At 33.0% G+C, this 19,685-nt stretch overlaps 2 protein-coding genes across 4 annotated transcripts in view; both read right to left on the bottom strand.

Annotated features, from left to right (window-relative positions):
* The window catches only part of LOC142237098 (uncharacterized), a 202,949-nt gene that overhangs the window by 166,862 nt on the left and 16,402 nt on the right, over positions 1-19,685 (bottom strand). The gene's annotated exons all lie outside the window — the stretch shown is intronic.
* LOC142235381 (uncharacterized) lies at positions 18,186-19,212 on the bottom strand. Its single transcript, XM_075306636.1, has 3 exons — positions 18,859-19,212; positions 18,619-18,808; positions 18,186-18,379 (listed from the first exon to the last, which is right to left on the bottom strand). The coding sequence occupies exons 1-3, from the start codon at positions 19,093-19,095 to the stop codon at positions 18,186-18,188; spliced, it is 621 nt and encodes a 206-aa protein (XP_075162751.1). The 5' UTR covers positions 19,096-19,212.

The following is a 19,685-nucleotide window of genomic DNA, read 5'->3' as shown; positions in this document are numbered from 1 at the left end:
TTATTATATACGTATATAATCGGCCTTTTTTAGTTTAATATATGTGGTATATATTAAACTACTACCTTGCAATTTAAAAGACGGTGTTATGAAGTTTTAAGATACCTTGCCATCGGCAAGTGATACCGCAACCCAAGTAATTCGATTGTGGATAACAGTCTTCAGTAGAAGTTTCTACGCAATTCATGGTGGAGGGTACATAAGCTTCGGCCTGGCCGAACTTACGGCCGTATATACTTGTTTTAAGTTAAACTTTTCACCAATATTGTTCGTAGAGTAAATTGTCAGCAGATGCGATGAACTAATGCGTAGACAGAGATCTTTCTCGGCAAAGTGAAATGTGATTAATGTAAAGATGATGTTTTGAGTTTTGTTTGAGTGAGAGTAATGCATTAATGAGAAATGGTAGCGAGGACTGGGTATGTTGTGTATACATGAGTTTTAATTAGTATAACTTAAATTTACCATTTCCCAATAGACTAAAATGCATTTTAACCCTGGAAAGTCATCCTTATTTTTTGTCCACTAACGTCATCTGTTCAGCATGAGCAAAAATGAGAACCAAAATTGAGTTTATTTCCTTATTCAATTTGTTTTTATTTAGTATAAAGCAAAAACAAAAAATAAATTTGTACAACTTTTTATATTCCCCCCCAGCGTACAATTTAATAGAGAATTGGTAAGTTTTATATTAAAACTTTGGCTTTTTTCAACTAGAATATTTATTTTATTATATCCTTCACATCGATAACCACACAGTTTTATGAGTTTATATAGAACACTTCATTACTTCGCAAATTGTTTGTAATTGTACAAATTTTATGAGATACGTTTTCCAAAGAAAAGTTGAATTCCTTGCACCATTTGATAAAATGCTCCCAAATATGATAAGTTACAAGCTAAAATAAAGAATTAAAAAATTATATTTCATTACATGGTGTTAATTTTTAACAATTTTCATTATTGCTTCCATTTTTTCCAGCAAGATATGTGAAAAAATTACCTACGATGAATAAAACAAGTATATACAGCAGTAAGTTCGGCCGGGCCGAATCTCAAATACCCACCACCATGAATCAAATATTGTAGTTTCCTTTGAAAATTTCAGGGGGGGGGGGTGTTTGATGACAGATGTTCCCAAACAGAGCAGTTCAACCGGTAAACTTCCCGAAGATAAATTTAAAGATTCTACCTACGAAGATTATATCAGATGCAGGATTTATAAGAACCACTTTTGTTTAAGTTTTACAGGAATCATAAACATGTCGTATAAGCGTGCAAGAAGATGAAGAAATTACTCCTTGATTTGAAATCTAAAATCTGTAGATTTTTACCCCCATTATTTAAATGATTACGGGAAGTAAAATCTGCAAATTCTACATTCAGTTTCAAGCAATTTTCATGATCAGTACGCCTTCTATACCCTCAAAAAGAGAAATAGGTCTATATGGAGGCCTTACCAAATGGACCGATAAAAACTAAATCCGATACACGGAACGTAGAAGCTTAAGAAGTAAAATCTGGGGATCGGTCTTTATGGGGGCTATATCAATACATGGACCGATTTTCGGCACACCTTTTTTGGTCCTAAAATACTTTTAGATTTTCAATTTCAGGCAAATTGGATAAAAACTACGGATTCTATAAGCCCAAGAAGTAAAATCGGGAGATCGGTCTATATGGGGGCTATATTAAAACATGGACCGATACTCACCATTTTTGGCACACCATTTTGTGGTCCTAAAATACCTCTAGATTGGCAATTTCAGGCAAATTGAATAAAAACTACGGATTCTATAAGCCCAAGAAGTAAAATCGGGAGATCGGTCTATATGGGGGCTATATTAAAACATGGACCGATACTCACCATTTTTGGCACACCATTTTGTGGTCCTAAAATACCTCTAGATTGGCAATTTCAAGCGAATTGGATAAAAACTAAGGATTCTAGAACCCAAGAAGTAAAATCTGAAAATCGGTCTATAAGCCCCCAATACTTTTAGATTTTCAATTTCAGGCAAATTGGATAAAAACTACGGATTCTATAAGCCCAAGAAGTAAAATCGGGAGATCGGTCTATATGGGGGCTATATCAAAACATGGACCGATACTCACCATTTTTGGCACACCTCTTTACGGTCCTAAAATACCTCTAGATTGCCATTTTCAGGAAAATTGGATAAAATCTAAGGATTCTATAAGCCCAAGAAGTAAAATCGGGAGATCGGTCTATATGGGGGCTATATCAAAACATGGACCGATACTCACCATTTTGGGCACACCTCTTTACGGTCCTAAAATACTTCTAGATTGCCAATTTCAGGCAAATTGGATAAAAACTATAAAATTGGATAAAAACTATAAAACTACTATTCTATAATCCCAAGAAGTAAAATCAGGAGATCGGTCTATATGGGGGCTATACCAAAACATGGACCGACACTCACCATTTTTGGCACACCTCTTTATGGTCCCAAAATACCATTATATTACATGTTAGCCTGATACCGAAACAGGCAATTGACGTCCAAATGCATTATATCTAATTATACAATTATTCTTCGAGCTTTATGGACAGATATAGATTAAGGAACATGGTTAATAGAGCCATTGAAAAGAAAACGCCAGATACAAATCTATACACGCCTGGACTGTACATGTTTCAGTTCGGGCGAATGAACCTTTCCACAGCCTTTAGTATAGACCTGGCTGGGAGAGATAACTCAATTTTGGGCCCTTTATGCTAACTCCTTATGGAGAAAACATTTGGGAAATTTCCTCTTACAAATTGAATCATCTTTTCTCCCACTGTACATCATCTTTTCATATAACTTACAAGTCCCTTAATCTTATTTTTATTTCGTTTTGTTACATAGTAATGCAACAACACGAAATTTATTTTTAGAAAGCTAATTTGTTAGAATTCACCTAAGTGGTGAACAGTCGAACAATGCTTATTGTTTCTACAGTCAACTACAACATATGACAATTAACAGAAACTGGTTTCCAGGATACAACAACAATTCTAACGCGTACATTAGTCGTGTTTTTCCTAGTTTTACGACGGGCTCATCGTTGCTTATTATATTACATGTTAGCCTGATACCGAAACAGGCAATTGACGTCCAAATGCATTATATCTAATTATACAATTATTATTCGAGCTTTATGGACAGATATAGATTAAGGAACATGGTTAATAGAGCCATTGAAAAGAAAACGCCAGATACAAATCTATACACGCCAAATGTTTTCTCCATAAGGAGTTAGCATAAAGGGCCCAAAATTGAGTTATCTCTCCCAGCCAGATCTATACTAAAGGCTGTGGAAAGGTTCATTCGCCCGAACCGAAACATGTACAGTCCAGGCGTGTATAGATTTGTATCTGGCGTTTTCTTTTCAATGGCTCTATTAACCATGTTCCTTAATCTATATCTGTCCATAAAGCTCGAATAATAATTGTATAATTAGTCCCAAAATACCTTTAGATTTCCAATTTCAGGTAATTTGGATAGAAACTACTGTTTCTATAAGCCCAAGACCCCAAATCGGGAGGTCGGTTTATATGGGGACTATATCAGAACCTGGACCGATATAGCCCATCTTCGAACTTGACCTGCCTGCAGACAAAAGACGAGCTTGTGCAAAATTTCAGCACGATTGCTTCATTATTGAAGACTGTAGCGTGATTACAACAGACAGACAGGTACACTGAAAAAAAAGCATACTCGGTTCCAAAGATTTTGTCTTTACTTTATTCTTCATATGCTATCAAAGTCCTTTAAAAACGAGTTAACGGCAACTTTATTTTCCAAATTAGGACTCGACTTCCAGTAGAAATTATGCTATGTTTAAAGTAAAAAACTTCTTTAAAATAAAGTTTTGAAAAACATGTCCTATATTTGAACGATTTTTTGCTTTGTAGTCAAGATGCAAAAAGACAACAAATTTAAAGACAATTTCATTAAATTTAAAGAATTTTTCTGAATTATTAAAGTCAAGTTGACCTTAGCCTATAAATTTTTTCTTTCATGTTAAGATACCCATTTTTAAGTCAAATCACTTAATTATAAGGACAATACGACTTCGTTGAAAAGTTTATCGACTTTTGGACAAGGAAAATAACTTTATTTTAGAAAAATGCGTCTTCTATGCTAAGCAAAATTTGTATTCGTATTTTAAGGACATGAAATCTTTGACCTCACGACAATATTTTTTTTCAGTACAGACAGACAGACGCACATGGTTATATCGTCTTAGAATTTCTCCCTGATCAAGAATATATATACTTTATATAGTCGGAAATCGATATTTCGATGTGTTACAAACGGAATGATAAACTTATTATACCCCCGTCACCATTCTATGGTGGTGGGTATAAAAAGGATAAGTCAAAATGTCCAAACAGCGAGTTCAAATGAACTACTCTCTGTTCCACGTGGTCATAATTTTTATTCACAAAAAACATTGTATTAAGAACTTTCATCATAAGTTTTTATAATAAAGTACTTTTGCTTAAAGAAAGTTTCATTTTAATGTATGAAAATTTTCATAATAGTAAAACGGTTTGTTGTTCCTTTAATTATTTAATTTCTCTGTACTGTGGAATGATTGATTTAAAAATAGTTTAGTCGTCGACATTTTAAAGAGACTGTTAACCAATTTTTATTATCAGGTTTCCCAAAAAATAAGCAAGTAAACCAAAATAATACTGACTTTTTAACTTGGTAGGGGTATATAAATCTTATGGTGTTGTAAAAATGAACTAAAATACAATGTTATAGATGAACTAAAATTTAAGAGAAAAACTAGACAAGTTGAAAAAAAATCTTAAGGGCTAAATCATGGTCAATATTACTACAGTTTAGTTCATTTTGCAATGGAAAAGGGTTCACTGTTTTTTCATGTGGTTTTAACAACGCTTTGTGGAAATCTCAAAATGTGGTGTAACATACAATAAGTTCAATTTTTGCGCGATGTAGTTCATTCTTCCTATAAAACAGTTTACTTATTTTTCGGTGTCGATGTAATCACACCCACCGATAATCGCTATGGGTGTATTCAGGCGTTTGGTGTATCTGTAGCTACAATATTTTTCAATTAAAATATTTTTATATTACATGTTAGCCTGATACCGAAACAGGCAATTGACGTCCAAATGCATTATATCTAATTATACAATTATTATTCGAGCTTTATGGACAGATATAGATTAAGAAACATGGTTAATAGAGCCATTGAAAAGAAAACGCCAGATACAAATCTATACACGCCTGGACTGTACATGTTTCGGTTCGGGCGAATGAACCTTTCCACAGCCTTTAGTATAGATCTGGCTGGGAGAGATAACTCAATTTTGGGCCCTTTATGCTAACTCCTTATGGAGAAAACATTTGGGAAATTTCCTCTTACAAATTGAATCATCTTTTCTCCCACTGTACATCATCTTTTCATATAACTTACAAGTCCCTTAATCTTATTTTTATTTCGTTTTGTTACATAGTAATGCAACAACACGAAATTTATTTTTAGAAAGCTAATTTGTTAGAATTCACCTAAGTGGTGAACAGTCGAACAATGCTTATTGTTTCTACAGTCAACTACAACATATGACAATTAACAGAAACTGGTTTCCAGGATACAACAACAATTCTAACGCGTACATTAGTCGTGTTTTTCCTAGTTTTACGACGGGCTCATCGTTGCTTATTATATTACATGTTAGCCTGATACCGAAACAGGCAATTGACGTCCAAATGCATTATATCTAATTATACAATTATTATTCGAGCTTTATGGACAGATATAGATTAAGAAACATGGTTAATAGAGCCATTGAAAAGAAAACGCCAGATACAAATCTATACACGCCTGGACTGTACATGTTTCGGTTCGGGCGAATGAACCTTTCCACAGCCTTTAGTATAGATCTGGCTGGGAGAGATAACTCAATTTTGGGCCCTTTATGCTAACTCCTTATGGAGAAAACATTTGGGAAATTTCCTCTTACAAATATCTATATCTGTCCATAAAGCTCGAATAATAATTGTATAATTAGATATAATGCATTTGGACGTCAATTGCCTGTTTCGGTATCAGGCTAACATGTAATATAATAAGCAACGATGAGCCCGTCGTAAAACTAGGAAAAACACGACTAATGTACGCGTTAGAATTGTTGTTGTATCCTGGAAACCAGTTTCTGTTAATTGTCATATGTTGTAGTTGACTGTAGAAACAATAAGCATTGTTCGACTGTTCACCACTTAGGTGAATTCTAACAAATTAGCTTTCTAAAAATAAATTTCGTGTTGTTGCATTACTATGTAACAAAACGAAATAAAAATAAGATTAAGGGACTTGTAAGTTATATGAAAAGATGATGTACAGTGGGAGAAAAGATGATTCAATTTTTAAGAGGAAATTTCCCAAATGTTTTCTCCATAAGGAGTTAGCATAAAGGGCCCAAAATTGAGTTATCTCTCCCAGCCAGATCTATACTAAAGGCTGTGGAAAGGTTCATTCGCCCGAACCGAAACATGTACAGTCCAGGCGTGTATAGATTTGTATCTGGCGTTTTCTTTTCAATGGCTCTATTAACCATGTTTCTTAATCTATATCTGTCCATAAAGCTCGAATAATAATTGTATAATTAGATATAATGCATTTGGACGTCAATTGCCTGTTTCGGTATCAGGCTAACATGTAATATAATAAGCAACGATGAGCCCGTCGTAAAACTAGGAAAAACACGACTAATGTACGCGTTAGAATTGTTGTTGTATCCTGGAAACCAGTTTCTGTTAATTGTCATATGTTGTAGTTGACTGTAGAAACAATAAGCATTGTTCGACTGTTCACCACTTAGGTGAATTCTAACAAATTAGCTTTCTAAAAATAAATTTCGTGTTGTTGCATTACTATGTAACAAAACGAAATAAAAATAAGATTAAGGGACTTGTAAGTTATATGAAAAGATGATGTACAGTGGGAGAAAAGATGATTCAATTTTTAAGAGGAAATTTCCCAAATGTTTTCTCCATAAGGAGTTAGCATAAAGGGCCCAAAATTGAGTTATCTCTCCCAGCCAGATCTATACTAAAGGCTGTGGAAAGGTTCATTCGCCCGAACCGAAACATGTACAGTCCAGGCGTGTATAGATTTGTATCTGGCGTTTTCTTTTCAATGGCTCTATTAACCATGTTTCTTAATCTATATCTGTCCATAAAGCTCGAATAATAATTGTATAATTAGATAAAATATTTTTAATTAATATATGGAATTAATTTTTTAATCAAAACAAAATTCAATCAAAAAATCTATTGAATCCATTGAAGCAAAATTGAAGCAATTTCAATTAAAATTTAATTGGATCAATTAGTTTCATAATTGAAGCTAAAACAACATATTTTACTGTGTGCGTTTAGAAGGCCTTTAAATTCCACAGCTAGTCAAGACCATATCACTATTCTAAGAACATTTATACTCCCCTGGGGAAAATCTCTGATATGTTACTAGGTATAAAAAATCCAGGAAACTACAAATATAAAGAATTATTATGTAAATGGATATGTATGAACGTAAATACATACATATGCACATATATAACTAATCAAAAAAATATGTTGTCACAATGGAACAAACAAAATTAGCTGTCATACAGTTGAATTGAATTTTCCGTACCAATGTCATTCATTCAATTTTGAATACATGTGGACACATGTCCTGTCACTTGTTGTCATTGTAACAGAAACGTGGAAGAATGATAACATAGAAGGACGTATTTCATTGAAATGATTATCAAAAGTTGAAGAATAAAGGAATAGGTTCACCTGTTTTATGTAGAGTCCACATGATGTTTAAAAGAACTACAAAATCTACAAAAGTTTAATGAAAAATGTACAACAAATCTTAATCAAAATTTTATTTCTATAGAAAATTTTCCAAAATTTTATTTCTGTAGAAAATTTTGTCAAAATTTTATTTCTGTAGAAAATTTTGTCAAAATTTTATTTCTATAGTATATTTTATCAAAAGTTTATTTCTATGAAAAGTTTTATGAAAATTTTATTTCTATTGAAAATTTTGTGCATTTTTTTTGTCAAAATTTTATTTCTATAGAAAACTTTGTCAAAATTTTATTTCCATAGAAAATTTTATCAAAATTTTATTTCTATAGAAAATTTTGTCAAAATTTTATTTCTATAGCAAGTTTTATCAAAATTTTATTTCTATAGAAAATTTTGTAAAAAAATTATTTTTTTAGATAATTTTGTCAAAATTTTATTTCTATAGAAAACTTTGTTAAAATTTTATTTCTATAGAAAACTTTGTTAAAATTTTATTTTATAGAAAATATTGTCAACCTTTTATTTCGTATTTGTTATTTTGATCTCAGTACAAGAGTAGCTTAACCAACAGAGGAAACTAATGTTTGTCAAATTTTTTTGGACAAAGCCCTATAGACTGCAAGATGGTTGGATGGGCGCACGTTTCAGAATTACCACATTCCTTATAAGCACCCTCTACTTGCAGCAAAACTATCAACCAATTATCAGAATAAATTCGGGTAGTTCACTAATAAGAGAGAAGTTCACCACTGTGGTATCACAATGGACCGAATAGTCTAAGTGAGTCTGATACATCGGGCTACCACCTAACCTAACCGACTCTTATAGTTAATCAACGCAATGGTTTTAAGCTGAGTTCAAAACACCAAATATGATAGAAGAAAAAACCAACAATAAAAAAACAAAATTTTATTTCTATAGAAAATTTTGTAAAAATTTTATTTCTATAGAAAATTTTGTCAAAATTGTATTTCTATAGAAAATTTCGTCAAAATTTTATTTCTATAGAAAATGTTGTCAAAATTTTATTTAAATTCGATAAAAAGTTTTTTCAAAAACTTTTTTTTTATTTTGAGTCTATTTTCATGCTTCAGTCACATTTTGTTCGGGTTTATATTTATTGTGGCTTATATTCATTGAAATAGGGCCCCACATTGGTGGCCCAATTTCGTTTGGAATTTCCTGGGCCCATTTTCATACCGACATGCAAAGACAATAAATACATTAAGGGAAACTGTCTCTCTTGTCTTGTACTTATGTTACAAAGCAAATATGATACGAAGCCATAATATAAAGCAGCCCGGTTCAATCGAAATTAGTAACGTCCCTACTTACTGTGTTCCTTTACTAATTTTTTTCCCCACAGACCACTTCAAAACTAATTCATTTCATATTTCGGCGAATCATATTAATACTTTTAATTCAGGAAAAAGGCTACTCCCTCTTATATCCTTCCTCTCCGGTATGGTCAGTATCCCTTCGCATCCATTACTTTTTGCAATTGCCTCGGTTTTTTGTACTATTTATTCACCATTGCCATAATACAACAGCCATTGCGAGATTTCATTCATAAACCATTTTTCGAAACACGGAAAAAGCCATTACATTTTACATTACTATGGCTCGGGACTATTTGCACAAACCCCATAACAAAATGGAAGAAAATATAAAAACGCTAAAAATATTACAAGTAGAGTTCATAGACCTCTGAAAAGGTTCCAAAGTAAAATAAAAAAGGTTAAAAATAATGAATCCCAAGGGGCTTCCATTTAAGAGCATAGGTTATTTAAAATGATTGCAGTGACCATATTATCAATTAGTTTGTGTCAATGTGCACTCAAAAAAAAGTGAACTCTCTATTTCACTAAAGCCAATTTAACTTTATTTTAATTCATGGAATTATTATGTTTGGAGAAAGTTGCCTTTACTCTAATAATTTTTTGTTTACGTTAGTTAAATTAACTAAAACCGAGGAAAAAAATATACTCAAATGAAGCATAAAGATTAACTAAATTCGTGTCTTCCACAAAATAGTTCAGAATTTCTTTAAATTTGTAAATTTTACCAAAAATGCGTCCATCATGAACTTCGTATTAGAGGTGTGCACGTGACACGAAATTGTCGTGACTCACGAAAATTTTCGCGTGAGTCGTGAGTCAAGCTCATGGCAACGGCGTGAGTGTGCGTGAGCGTGATTAACAAACCAAAATGTCGTGCGTGAGCGTGAGTCACGAAAATATTATCTTCGTGAGTGTGCGTGAATAAAGATTTACGCTCACGAAAATAATCCTGCTCACCAACATAAAACGCTTAAGAGTTAAATTCATTTACAATTTTAGTGACACCTGGGATGTTAAGAGTGTAATAACGCTCTCGATTTTAATAATGCTCATGTTTTCAGACGCGTCGCTAAGGTAAATTATTCAAAAAATTGCTCGTGAGTCACGATATTTTTCGTAAGTCACGGTATTTTTCGTGAGTCACAACATTTTCGTGCGTGAGTGTGCGTGAATACAAATTTTCTTTTCGTGAGTGTGCATGAGCGTGAGTCCTACCAAACAATATCGTGCGTGAGTGTGCGTGAGTAAGATTTTTCCGACGTGAGTGTGCGTGAGTAAAATATTACTCACATGCACACCTCTACTTCGTATGTCACTAAAGACATTCTTGCAATTTTGAACTCCAAGTTTTTCCTTCAAACTACAAAATTTTCTTTAACAAGTGAACAAACTTAATTATGTCTAATAAATGTTCTTGAATTTGTCAAAAAATATTTACTTATTTTTATGACATCGGCGTGATGCCAACGTTTGTAATACTGTTTAGTTAAAATTTTCTACAAATATTCAAAATTTTCTAAAATTAACTGAAAGTTTTCTTCCTGGTGGGTTCACTGTTTTTTCAGTGTGTCAACAAAATTGATGGACTGGGGTTTTAAACAAATATTATGTCATTTACATGAGATTTGTTTTATTGATAGCACATTATATTGTTTACAAGGCACCAACGACATTTGCGTCTAAAATTTCTTTCAAGACAATGGTTTTCGTTAGACAATTGACCATGTGTAATAAGTTTTTCAGTTAATATAATGTCGAAATGGACTACTTGCTTAAAGCCTGAGCCTGAAGTTCCTGGCTTCCACCATAGTATACCCTAATACAACTTGACAAAGCGCTATTTTATTGTGGGGTGTTTGAAGTTGACAGCCAAAGTAGTGTAAACATTACCATTTAAATGAGGACATCCTCATACATCATCAATTTGAAAACAAATAAATAAATTAATAAATCCAAGAAATCCATATGTTTTGTAGTTATTGTCGTTTAGGATATTATTTATGTATAGCCTTGTACTTTGACTAACATACTTTGCCCCCCTCCCCCTTGAAAACGAGTCTGCCTGTCACTGTCACTATCAGGACAAATGTCAATATCAAGTAGATATCCTTAAAAGTGACTTATTTTGTCTTGCCAATGACAACATCTCAATTAGGTCGAAATCCCACATTACAATTCACATACACTTTTACATTTGCACGCACACAAAAGAAATCAGGTGAATCTACTTTTTCTTTGAATAGGGCTTACATTGAAATGAAGGGGTAAACTAAGCACAAAGAAGAAAATACAGGGATAAAGAACAAAAGCACATCAGATTTGTGGGATTCTCTGTGCAAACAACCGCAATAGCGAGTTGATGAGGTGATGCTGGCTAAGCCACAGGCTATATGAAAATAATCGTGTGTACCTTATTTCTATACATGGAGAAAAATAACGAAAATTTCGTTTTAGTATTTATTTTTTATTTAAATTTAATTTATTAACTTACACTATTCCATATAATGAATTTCTAAATACATTGAACCTTAGCGTGAACCTAAGGATTTTTTTATTAATGTCCTCTGCAGTGGAAATCGAACATCGAGCACTAACTTAACTGAATATAACTTATTTTAATTTAACTTAATTGAATTTAATTTTCTTCAGCTAATAATCTAACTTAGCTTTTTTTTAACCAAATTTCTGGACACTATGGGGGCCATTCATAAAACGCTCTCCGTTAAATTTCGCGTGCATGTAACCTTTACCTTTTTTCCACATCATACATCTAGAGCTCTTTATTCTCGAAACCTCTCTTTAGAATACACTCACAACAAAATACTTGTCATCAAATATACATACTCACAATACTCTATCACCCACTTTAATCCCATACACTTTTTTGTTTTTGGTTTTCATCCATGCTAAATATGTTCGTGTTTTAGCTGAAACCCTCCATTATTTTCTGTGGCATTTTTGTTTTTTGTTTGATGTTTCTTCTCTATGTCATGGTTGTTCCACTGAACTAACATTTATTTTGTATGGCTCAACATCGCCTATATCTCTGTGTATGTGTATTCACGTGCGCGATGTGTATGCGTGTGTGTGTGCTTGCACGTTTCGTTGTTGTTTTCACTCTAATATGTGTGTTTCAAAATGAAATGTTATCGATTTTTCTATATGCTCTTTTGTTTTTCTAGCTCTGTTGCCGGTTGTCTAAGGTTAGCTGCACCATCTCACCATCAAAGTCGTTAGAAGCCAACAACAAGGGTCATGCATGTAGGTAGGTATGGCGTGCTTATGCAAATATCTCCAAATAATGAAATTTCTATGTGGTTAAAGCACAATCGCCACATGGAACTAAACAGAAAGTCAAATAAAGCAATCGATTTCAATGATCAAATCGAATTATACAAAATTTGTACACACATACATATATAGCCTACATCACAATAAGGTCAGGATATTTATTGATTTTAAGGCCTTGGAGTTCTCATGAAAATGAGAAACTCCACTATTGGTTCAAGAAAGATATAAAAAGGGTTGCAACGAGTGTCGAAAACGTTGTTGTTGTTTTTTGTTAGATTTTTATACCCTGCTCCACACTGTGGAACAGGGTATTATAAGTTAGTGCATATGTTTGCAACACCCAGAAGGAGACGAGATAGACACATGGTGTCTTTGGCAAAAATGCTCAGGGTGGGCTCTTGAGTCGATATAGCGATGTCCGTCTGTCCGTGAACACATTTTTGTCATCAAAGTCTAGGTCGCAGTTTTAGTCCAATCGACTTCAAATTTGGCACAAGTATGTGCTTTTGTTCAGAATAGATCCCTATTGATTTTGGAAGAAATCGGTTCAGATTTAGATATAGCTCCCATATATATATATTTCGCCCGATATGGACTAATACGGTCCCAGAAGCCAGAGTTTTACCCCAATTTGGTTGAAATTTTGCACAGGGAGTAGAATCAGCATTGTCGCTATGCGTGCCAAATTTGGTTGAAATCGGTTCAGATTTAGATATAGCTCCCATATATAGCTTTCGGCCGATTTACACTCATTTGACCATAGAGGCCAATTTTTTGCTCCGATTTAGTTGAAATTTTGCACAGGGAGTAGAATTAGCATTGTAGCTACGCGTGCCAAATTTGGTTGAAATCGGTTCAGATTTAGATATATCTCCCATATATAGCTTTCACCCGATTTACACTCATATGACCACAGAGGCCAATTTTTATCAATCGGTTCAGATTTAGATATAGCTCCCATATATATGTTTTTCTGATTTCGACAAAAATGGTCAAAATACCAACATTTTCCTTGTAAAATCGCCACTGCTTAGTCGAAAAGTTGTAAAAATGACTCTAATTTTCCTAAACTTCTAATACTTGTATATCGAGCGATAAATCATAAATAAACTTTTTCGAAGTTTCCTTAAAATTGCTTCAGATTTAAACGTTTCCCATATTTTTTTACTAAAATTGTGTTCCACCCTAGTGCATTGGCCTACTTAAAATTTGAGTCTATAGATTTTGTAGAAGTCTATCAATTCTGTTCAGATCGAGTGATATTTAAATGTATGTATTTGGGACAAACCTTTATATATAGCCCCCAACATATTTGACGGATGTGATATGGTATCGAAAATTTAGATCTACAAAGTGGTGCAATATAGTCGGCCCCGCCCGACTTTAGACTTTCCTTACTTGTTTTTTTTTTAATTTCAGTGAACTTCTACAAGCAATTTTATTTACAATGTTTTTCATTTTTACCGTAAATAAAAAACGTTTTATTCTTTAATCACAATCGATTTCATTTTTATAAAACACGGTTCTTTTCTCAAAACGAGTAATCTTATTATTATTATACCCTAAACCACATAGTGGTCAGTTTGATCGGCCAAAAAATGTGCCTACCAGAAATATTATTTTAGACCCCATAAAATATATACCGATCGACTCAGAATCACCTCCTGAGTCGATCTAGCGCTTGGTGTCCGTCCGTCCGTCCGTCTGTCCATGTATTTGTTGTTCACAGGATTCCGGTCGCAATTATTAACCGATTTTGATGAAATTTGTTACAGGGAGTTTTTTGGGCACTAGGACGAACGCTATTGTATTTGGAAGTAATCGGATCAAATTTAGATATAGCTCCCATATATATGTATCGCCCGATTTCGACAAATGGGGTCACGTTGCGCTTTTTTTCAAACGGATCGTCACCAAATTTGGCAAAAGGTAATCCTTTCCATCGCCCTTCAAGTCTGCAAAATTTCATCCAAATCGGTTCAGATTTAGATATAGCTCTCATATATACATATGTATCGCCCGATTTTCCCAAATTTGGCCACAAAACCTTTATTTATCAACCGATCTTACTCAAAGTTGGCTAAATATAATCTTCTCTAGCACTAACTATATGTGCAAAAAATCATCGAAATCGGTTCAGATTTAGCTATAGCTCCCATATATATATACCGCCCGATTTTTCTAAATTTGGCCATAAAACCCTTATTTATCAACCGATCTTACTAAAATTTGGCTACATGTAGTCTTCTATAGCACTAACTGTATGTGCAAAAAATCATCGAAATCGGTTCAGATTTAGATATAGCCCGATTTTCCCAAATTTGGCCATAGAACCCTTATTTATTAACCGATCTTACTAAAAATTGGCTAGATCCAGTCCTCTATAGTACTAACTATATGTGCAAAATTTCATCGAAATCGGTTCAGATGTAGATATAGCTCCCATATATGTATCACCCGATTTTGAAAAATTCGCCCATAATAACCTTATGTTTGACCATACAGGCCTCATTTCTTAACTGATCTTACTCAAATCTTGCACAAGGTAACCTTTTGTGGTATTAATCAAACCCGCAAAATATTATGCAAATTGGTTCAGATTTAGATATAATTTCCACATATATGCATCGCTCGATTTTCCCAAATTTGGCCATAGTACTCTTATTTATTAACCAATGTCACTCAAATTTCAAATTTTGATATACTAGCCGATCGTACTTATACGTACTTGTAGCTCTTACATAAGAATATTGCTCGATTTTTACAAATTTGGATTTATTACCCACACTAATTTAACGATTTTCTCTTTTTTAATAATGGGCTCAATATTAGTGGCATACTAACTCCGTAGGCGCAATATCAACACAGCCAGTGTTGCTAGAAGTAGGGGAAATTCCCTATATGTAGGGTTTTTCTAATATTTTGCGTCTTGTAGGGACGTAGGGCCACAATGTAGGACATTTTCACTCAACACAATTTGTAATAATTTTTACATTTTGGTGGCTCTAGAGGAGGAAATTAGAAGCCGGCAAGGCTTGATCTTTAACAATGTGTGGTAACCTTTATTCCTGTAGAAAAATTGGTCAAAATTTTATTTCTATAGAACATTTTGTCAAAATTGTATTTCTATAGAAATTTTTTTCAAAATATTATTTCTATAAAAAATTTTCTAAAATTTTATTTCTGTGGAATTTTTTCTCAAAATGTTATTTCTATAGAATTTATTGTCAAAATTTTATTTCTATAGAAAAATTTCTCACAAAAATTTGTTTATAGAAACTTTTTCCAAAATTTTATTTTTATAAAGATTTAACAAAAAAGATTACTAATTTGGGTAGAATTCTACCAACTGTGGCAACCGTGGTGGTAATACAAATTTATATTCTAAGTTATATGCAACGTATTCATGTTTTAAGATAATAAAGTACTTAGAACCATTTTTGTTTTGTAAAATTTTTTAAATTTAACGAAAAATATAGTAGGGAAAATTGTTTGGGAATGTATAGGAAAGTAGGGAACTTTTTTTTGTCATTGTAGGGTAAACCGAATATTTTCCCTGGCAACACTGACACAAAGCACCCATAGACATGTACCCCTTAATTTTCTTAAATATGCAACTGCGGTTTATCTCCCAGACCTATATGTTACCCCACCAATGCTTATGATTACTAATTCTGTAATGGTGGTTTAGGGTATGATATAGTCGGCCCCGCCCGACTTTCTACTTTACTTACTTGTTTTTTTTTTTTTTTTTTTATAATTATTAGTTTAACATGCAATGCCGCACATTCTTTCAAAATCTTGCGAAAGTGTTTGTATACATTACTAGTTGTTTTTTACCATTGTTTTACTACCCAAAAGTTTTTGTTTTCTTTAGATAAAGTTTCTTTTAATCTGATTGTGTGTCCCACAATCCCTGCCAAATTTTGAATGTTCATTTTATCGTCTCAAGCATAACCGCAATACAGATCATTATCGCATGGGGTGTTTTCGTTTCGAAAGAAATTCGACTCTAATACACCAAAATTTGAAGAATTTTTTACCTAAAAACTACAAAATAAAAAAAATTGGCAGTTGTTGGTTACTAGAGAAAATTTTGTCAAAATTTTATTTCTATAGAAAATTTTATTTCTATAGAAAATTTTGTCAATGTTTTTTTCTATAGAAAATTTTGTTAAAATTTTATTTCTACAGAAAATCTTTTCTATAGAATTTATTTCTTATATTTCATGTTAGCCTGAAACCGAAACAGGCAATTGACGTCCAAATGCATTATATCTAATTATACAATTATTCTTCGAGCTTTATGGACAGATATAGATTAAGAAACATGGTTAATAGAGCCATTGAAAAGAAAACGCCAGATACCAATCTATACACGCCTGGACTGTACATGTTTCGGTTCGGGCGAATGAACCTTTCCCCAGCCTTTAATATAGATCTGGCTGGGAGAGATAACTCAATTTTGGGCCCTTATGCTAACTCCTTATGGAGAAAACATTTGGGAAATTTCCTCTTACAAATTGAATCATCTTTTCTCCCACTGTACATCATCTTTTCTCCCACTGTACATCATCTTTTCATATAACTTACAAGTCCCTTAATCTTATTTTTATTTCGTTTTGTTACATAGTTATGCAACAACACGAAATTTATTTTTAGAAAGCTAATTTGTTAGAATTCACCTAAGTGGTGAACAGTCGAACAATGCTTATTGTTTCTACAGTCAACTACAACAACATGTGACAACTTACAGACTCTGGTTTCCAGGCTACAACAACAATTCTAACGCGTACATTAGTCGTGTTTTTCCTAGTTTTACGACGGAAATTTCCCAAATGTTTTCTCCATAAGGAGTTAGCATAAAGGGCCCAAATTTGAGTTATCTCTCCCAGCCAGATCTATACTAAAGGCTGTGGAAAGGTTCATTCGCCCGAACCGAAACATGTACAGTCCAGGCGTGTATAGATTGGTATCTGGCGTTTTCTTTTCAATGGCTTTATTAACCATGTTCCTTAATCTATATCTGTCCATAAAGCTCGAATAATATATATATATATCTATAGAAAATGTTGTCAAAGTTTTATTTCCATAGAAAATTTTTTTTAAAGAATTTAGTTTATTTCTATAGAAAATTTTGTCAAAATTCTATTTCTATAAAAATTTCTTCAAAATTTAATTTCTATAAAAAATTTTGTCAAAATTTTATTTCTATAAAAATTTTGTCAAAATTTATTTTTTTGGAAATAATTGTGTACCCATGCGCTTTAAATTAAAAGTTGTAGACTCCACAATCAAACAAATACCGAATTTTGACCAATTTGTTCGAAAAAGACAGAAAGAATGTCCGCCTTTTTTTTTAAAGGAAACAAATTGTCATTTGGCAAAGCCAATATCATGTGTTCAATAACTTACTGTATAAGGTGTCAATATACTAAATAGCAGAGAAATATGCAAATTACAAAAAATTACGCTTTTTCAATATAAATGCTCACTTTGGGGATTTTTGATACGAATTTGGGAATGGTATATTGAGCAATATTCCTTAATACAATATTCCCTGCAAAACTCAATCAAAATCATATCATAATTAGTTCAAACGTTATATAGGTTTCAATTCATATTTTTAATTTAAAAATAAAATTATTTTAAAAAAATGTTCCTTGTCCCAAAGAGTTTAAATTTTCGTATTTTGTTTTTTTTTTCATAATTGTTGATTTGATAGCTCAAAATCTGTGAACCTGGGCCTTTTCGGAAACGCAGTGTTGCGCTGCAACTGCTGCGCATCACATTCATAATTGCAACATCCGGCAACACTGCAAGCGTCATATGTTCTAAAATGCAACAATGTAGCATATGTTGCGCAAACGTAGTAAAAAACACGCAGTATAAAAATGGCTGATGCAGAGAACGAGTAAGTATTAAAATTTTCAATTTATTTTTGTTTTTTATATATTATATTATATGTTTATAATATTTTTATTATATTTTTATAATTTTTTTGGGTAGAGGTTGATTCCAAGACAACTAAATTAATAGTAAGAGCACGTTTGGATATGGAGGGCGACTTTGCGTCAGGCCGAAAAAAAAATCAGTGTTATGGAGCAAAGTGGTCGACAAAATTAAGGAAAATAAACCTGATTTCACGCTCACGAAGGAGCAGACAAATAGGCCCATTCCTACGTTAAATCGATCACTTATATGCCGGAAGCTCACACAACCATTACTCATCTTCCACAAAGTGATAAGTAAGCATTCTTCCAAATTATACGCACAACGGCCCTTGCTACGTGTTATCCAGAATGGTTCAAGCGCACACAGCAAGGACTGAAATCAGGGATTTTACACACACGTTTAACAAATATTGTTATGCTTACTTGAAATGTAGATCGGCTCATACGGAAGTGATTGAAAAAAACATCATCCGGATATTGATTGACGACTTCAAAGTATCCCAAAATTTTTGGAATTCTTCGTATCGTCTTGCAAACTTGTTGCAGTATTAAATTTCGCTTTTTATACTTTAGATATCTTTTTTTCTGTAAATAACATAGATTTGACCCATTTGAAGAGTCATCTAATTCACAAATAAAATTTATTATATACTTTTCCATTTGTGGTGTTTTTGCGTTCTAAATTGCAAACAAAATATGCAACAAAAAAGCAGCTGCAACAGCTGCGCAACAAAATCAATGTTGCGCAGCAGTTGCAGCGCAACACTGCGTTTCCGAAAAGGCCCCCTACTACTATAATGTCATTGAATAAATCGCATTTATTTGGTTACTGGGTTTAATGAAAACTATTGGATAGAGACTATCGGCAGTCACAGCTGCCTACACGCAGAGAAGGAATATGATCACCTCAAACATGTTTCAAGAGCAAAATGTTATTTTTGTATGGTGACCATGTAACATGTTTGTCACTACAATGTTATTTTCTCGTCAAATATAACCTGCTTGCCGAAATCAGATACATGATTTCCGAGAAAAAACCATGGTTGCGAAAACCATGTTACATGGTCACCACCCAAAAACAACATTTTGCTCTTAAAACATGTTTGAGGTGATCATATTCCTTCTCTGGGTGCACGCAGAGAAGAAACATGATTGTCACAATCATATTCGAAGAGCAAAATAATATGATAGGAGCTATTTTTGCGGCCACCATGTAACATTTTAACCTGCAACCATGTTGGCTCAGTGAA

Source organism: Haematobia irritans, chromosome 4, assembly GCF_050003625.1.
Source record: "Haematobia irritans isolate KBUSLIRL chromosome 4, ASM5000362v1, whole genome shotgun sequence".
Lineage (NCBI taxonomy): Eukaryota > Metazoa > Arthropoda > Insecta > Diptera > Muscidae > Haematobia > Haematobia irritans.
The sequence above is the reverse complement of the archived record's forward strand: the minus strand, read 5'-3'. Positions and strand labels throughout refer to the sequence as shown.

Coding starts and splice junctions, on each gene's coding strand:
- LOC142235381 (XM_075306636.1), bottom strand. CDS start 19,095: ATGGAAAAGTATATAATAAATTTTATTTGTGAATTAGATGACTCTTCA. Junction 18,809..18,858: donor TGAGCCGATCTACATTTCAA/GTAAGCATAACA, acceptor CCCTGATTTCAG/TCCTTGCTGTGTGCGCTTGA. Junction 18,380..18,618: donor CTTCGTGAGCGTGAAATCAG/GTTTATTTTCCT, acceptor TCTCTGCATCAG/CCATTTTTATACTGCGTGTT.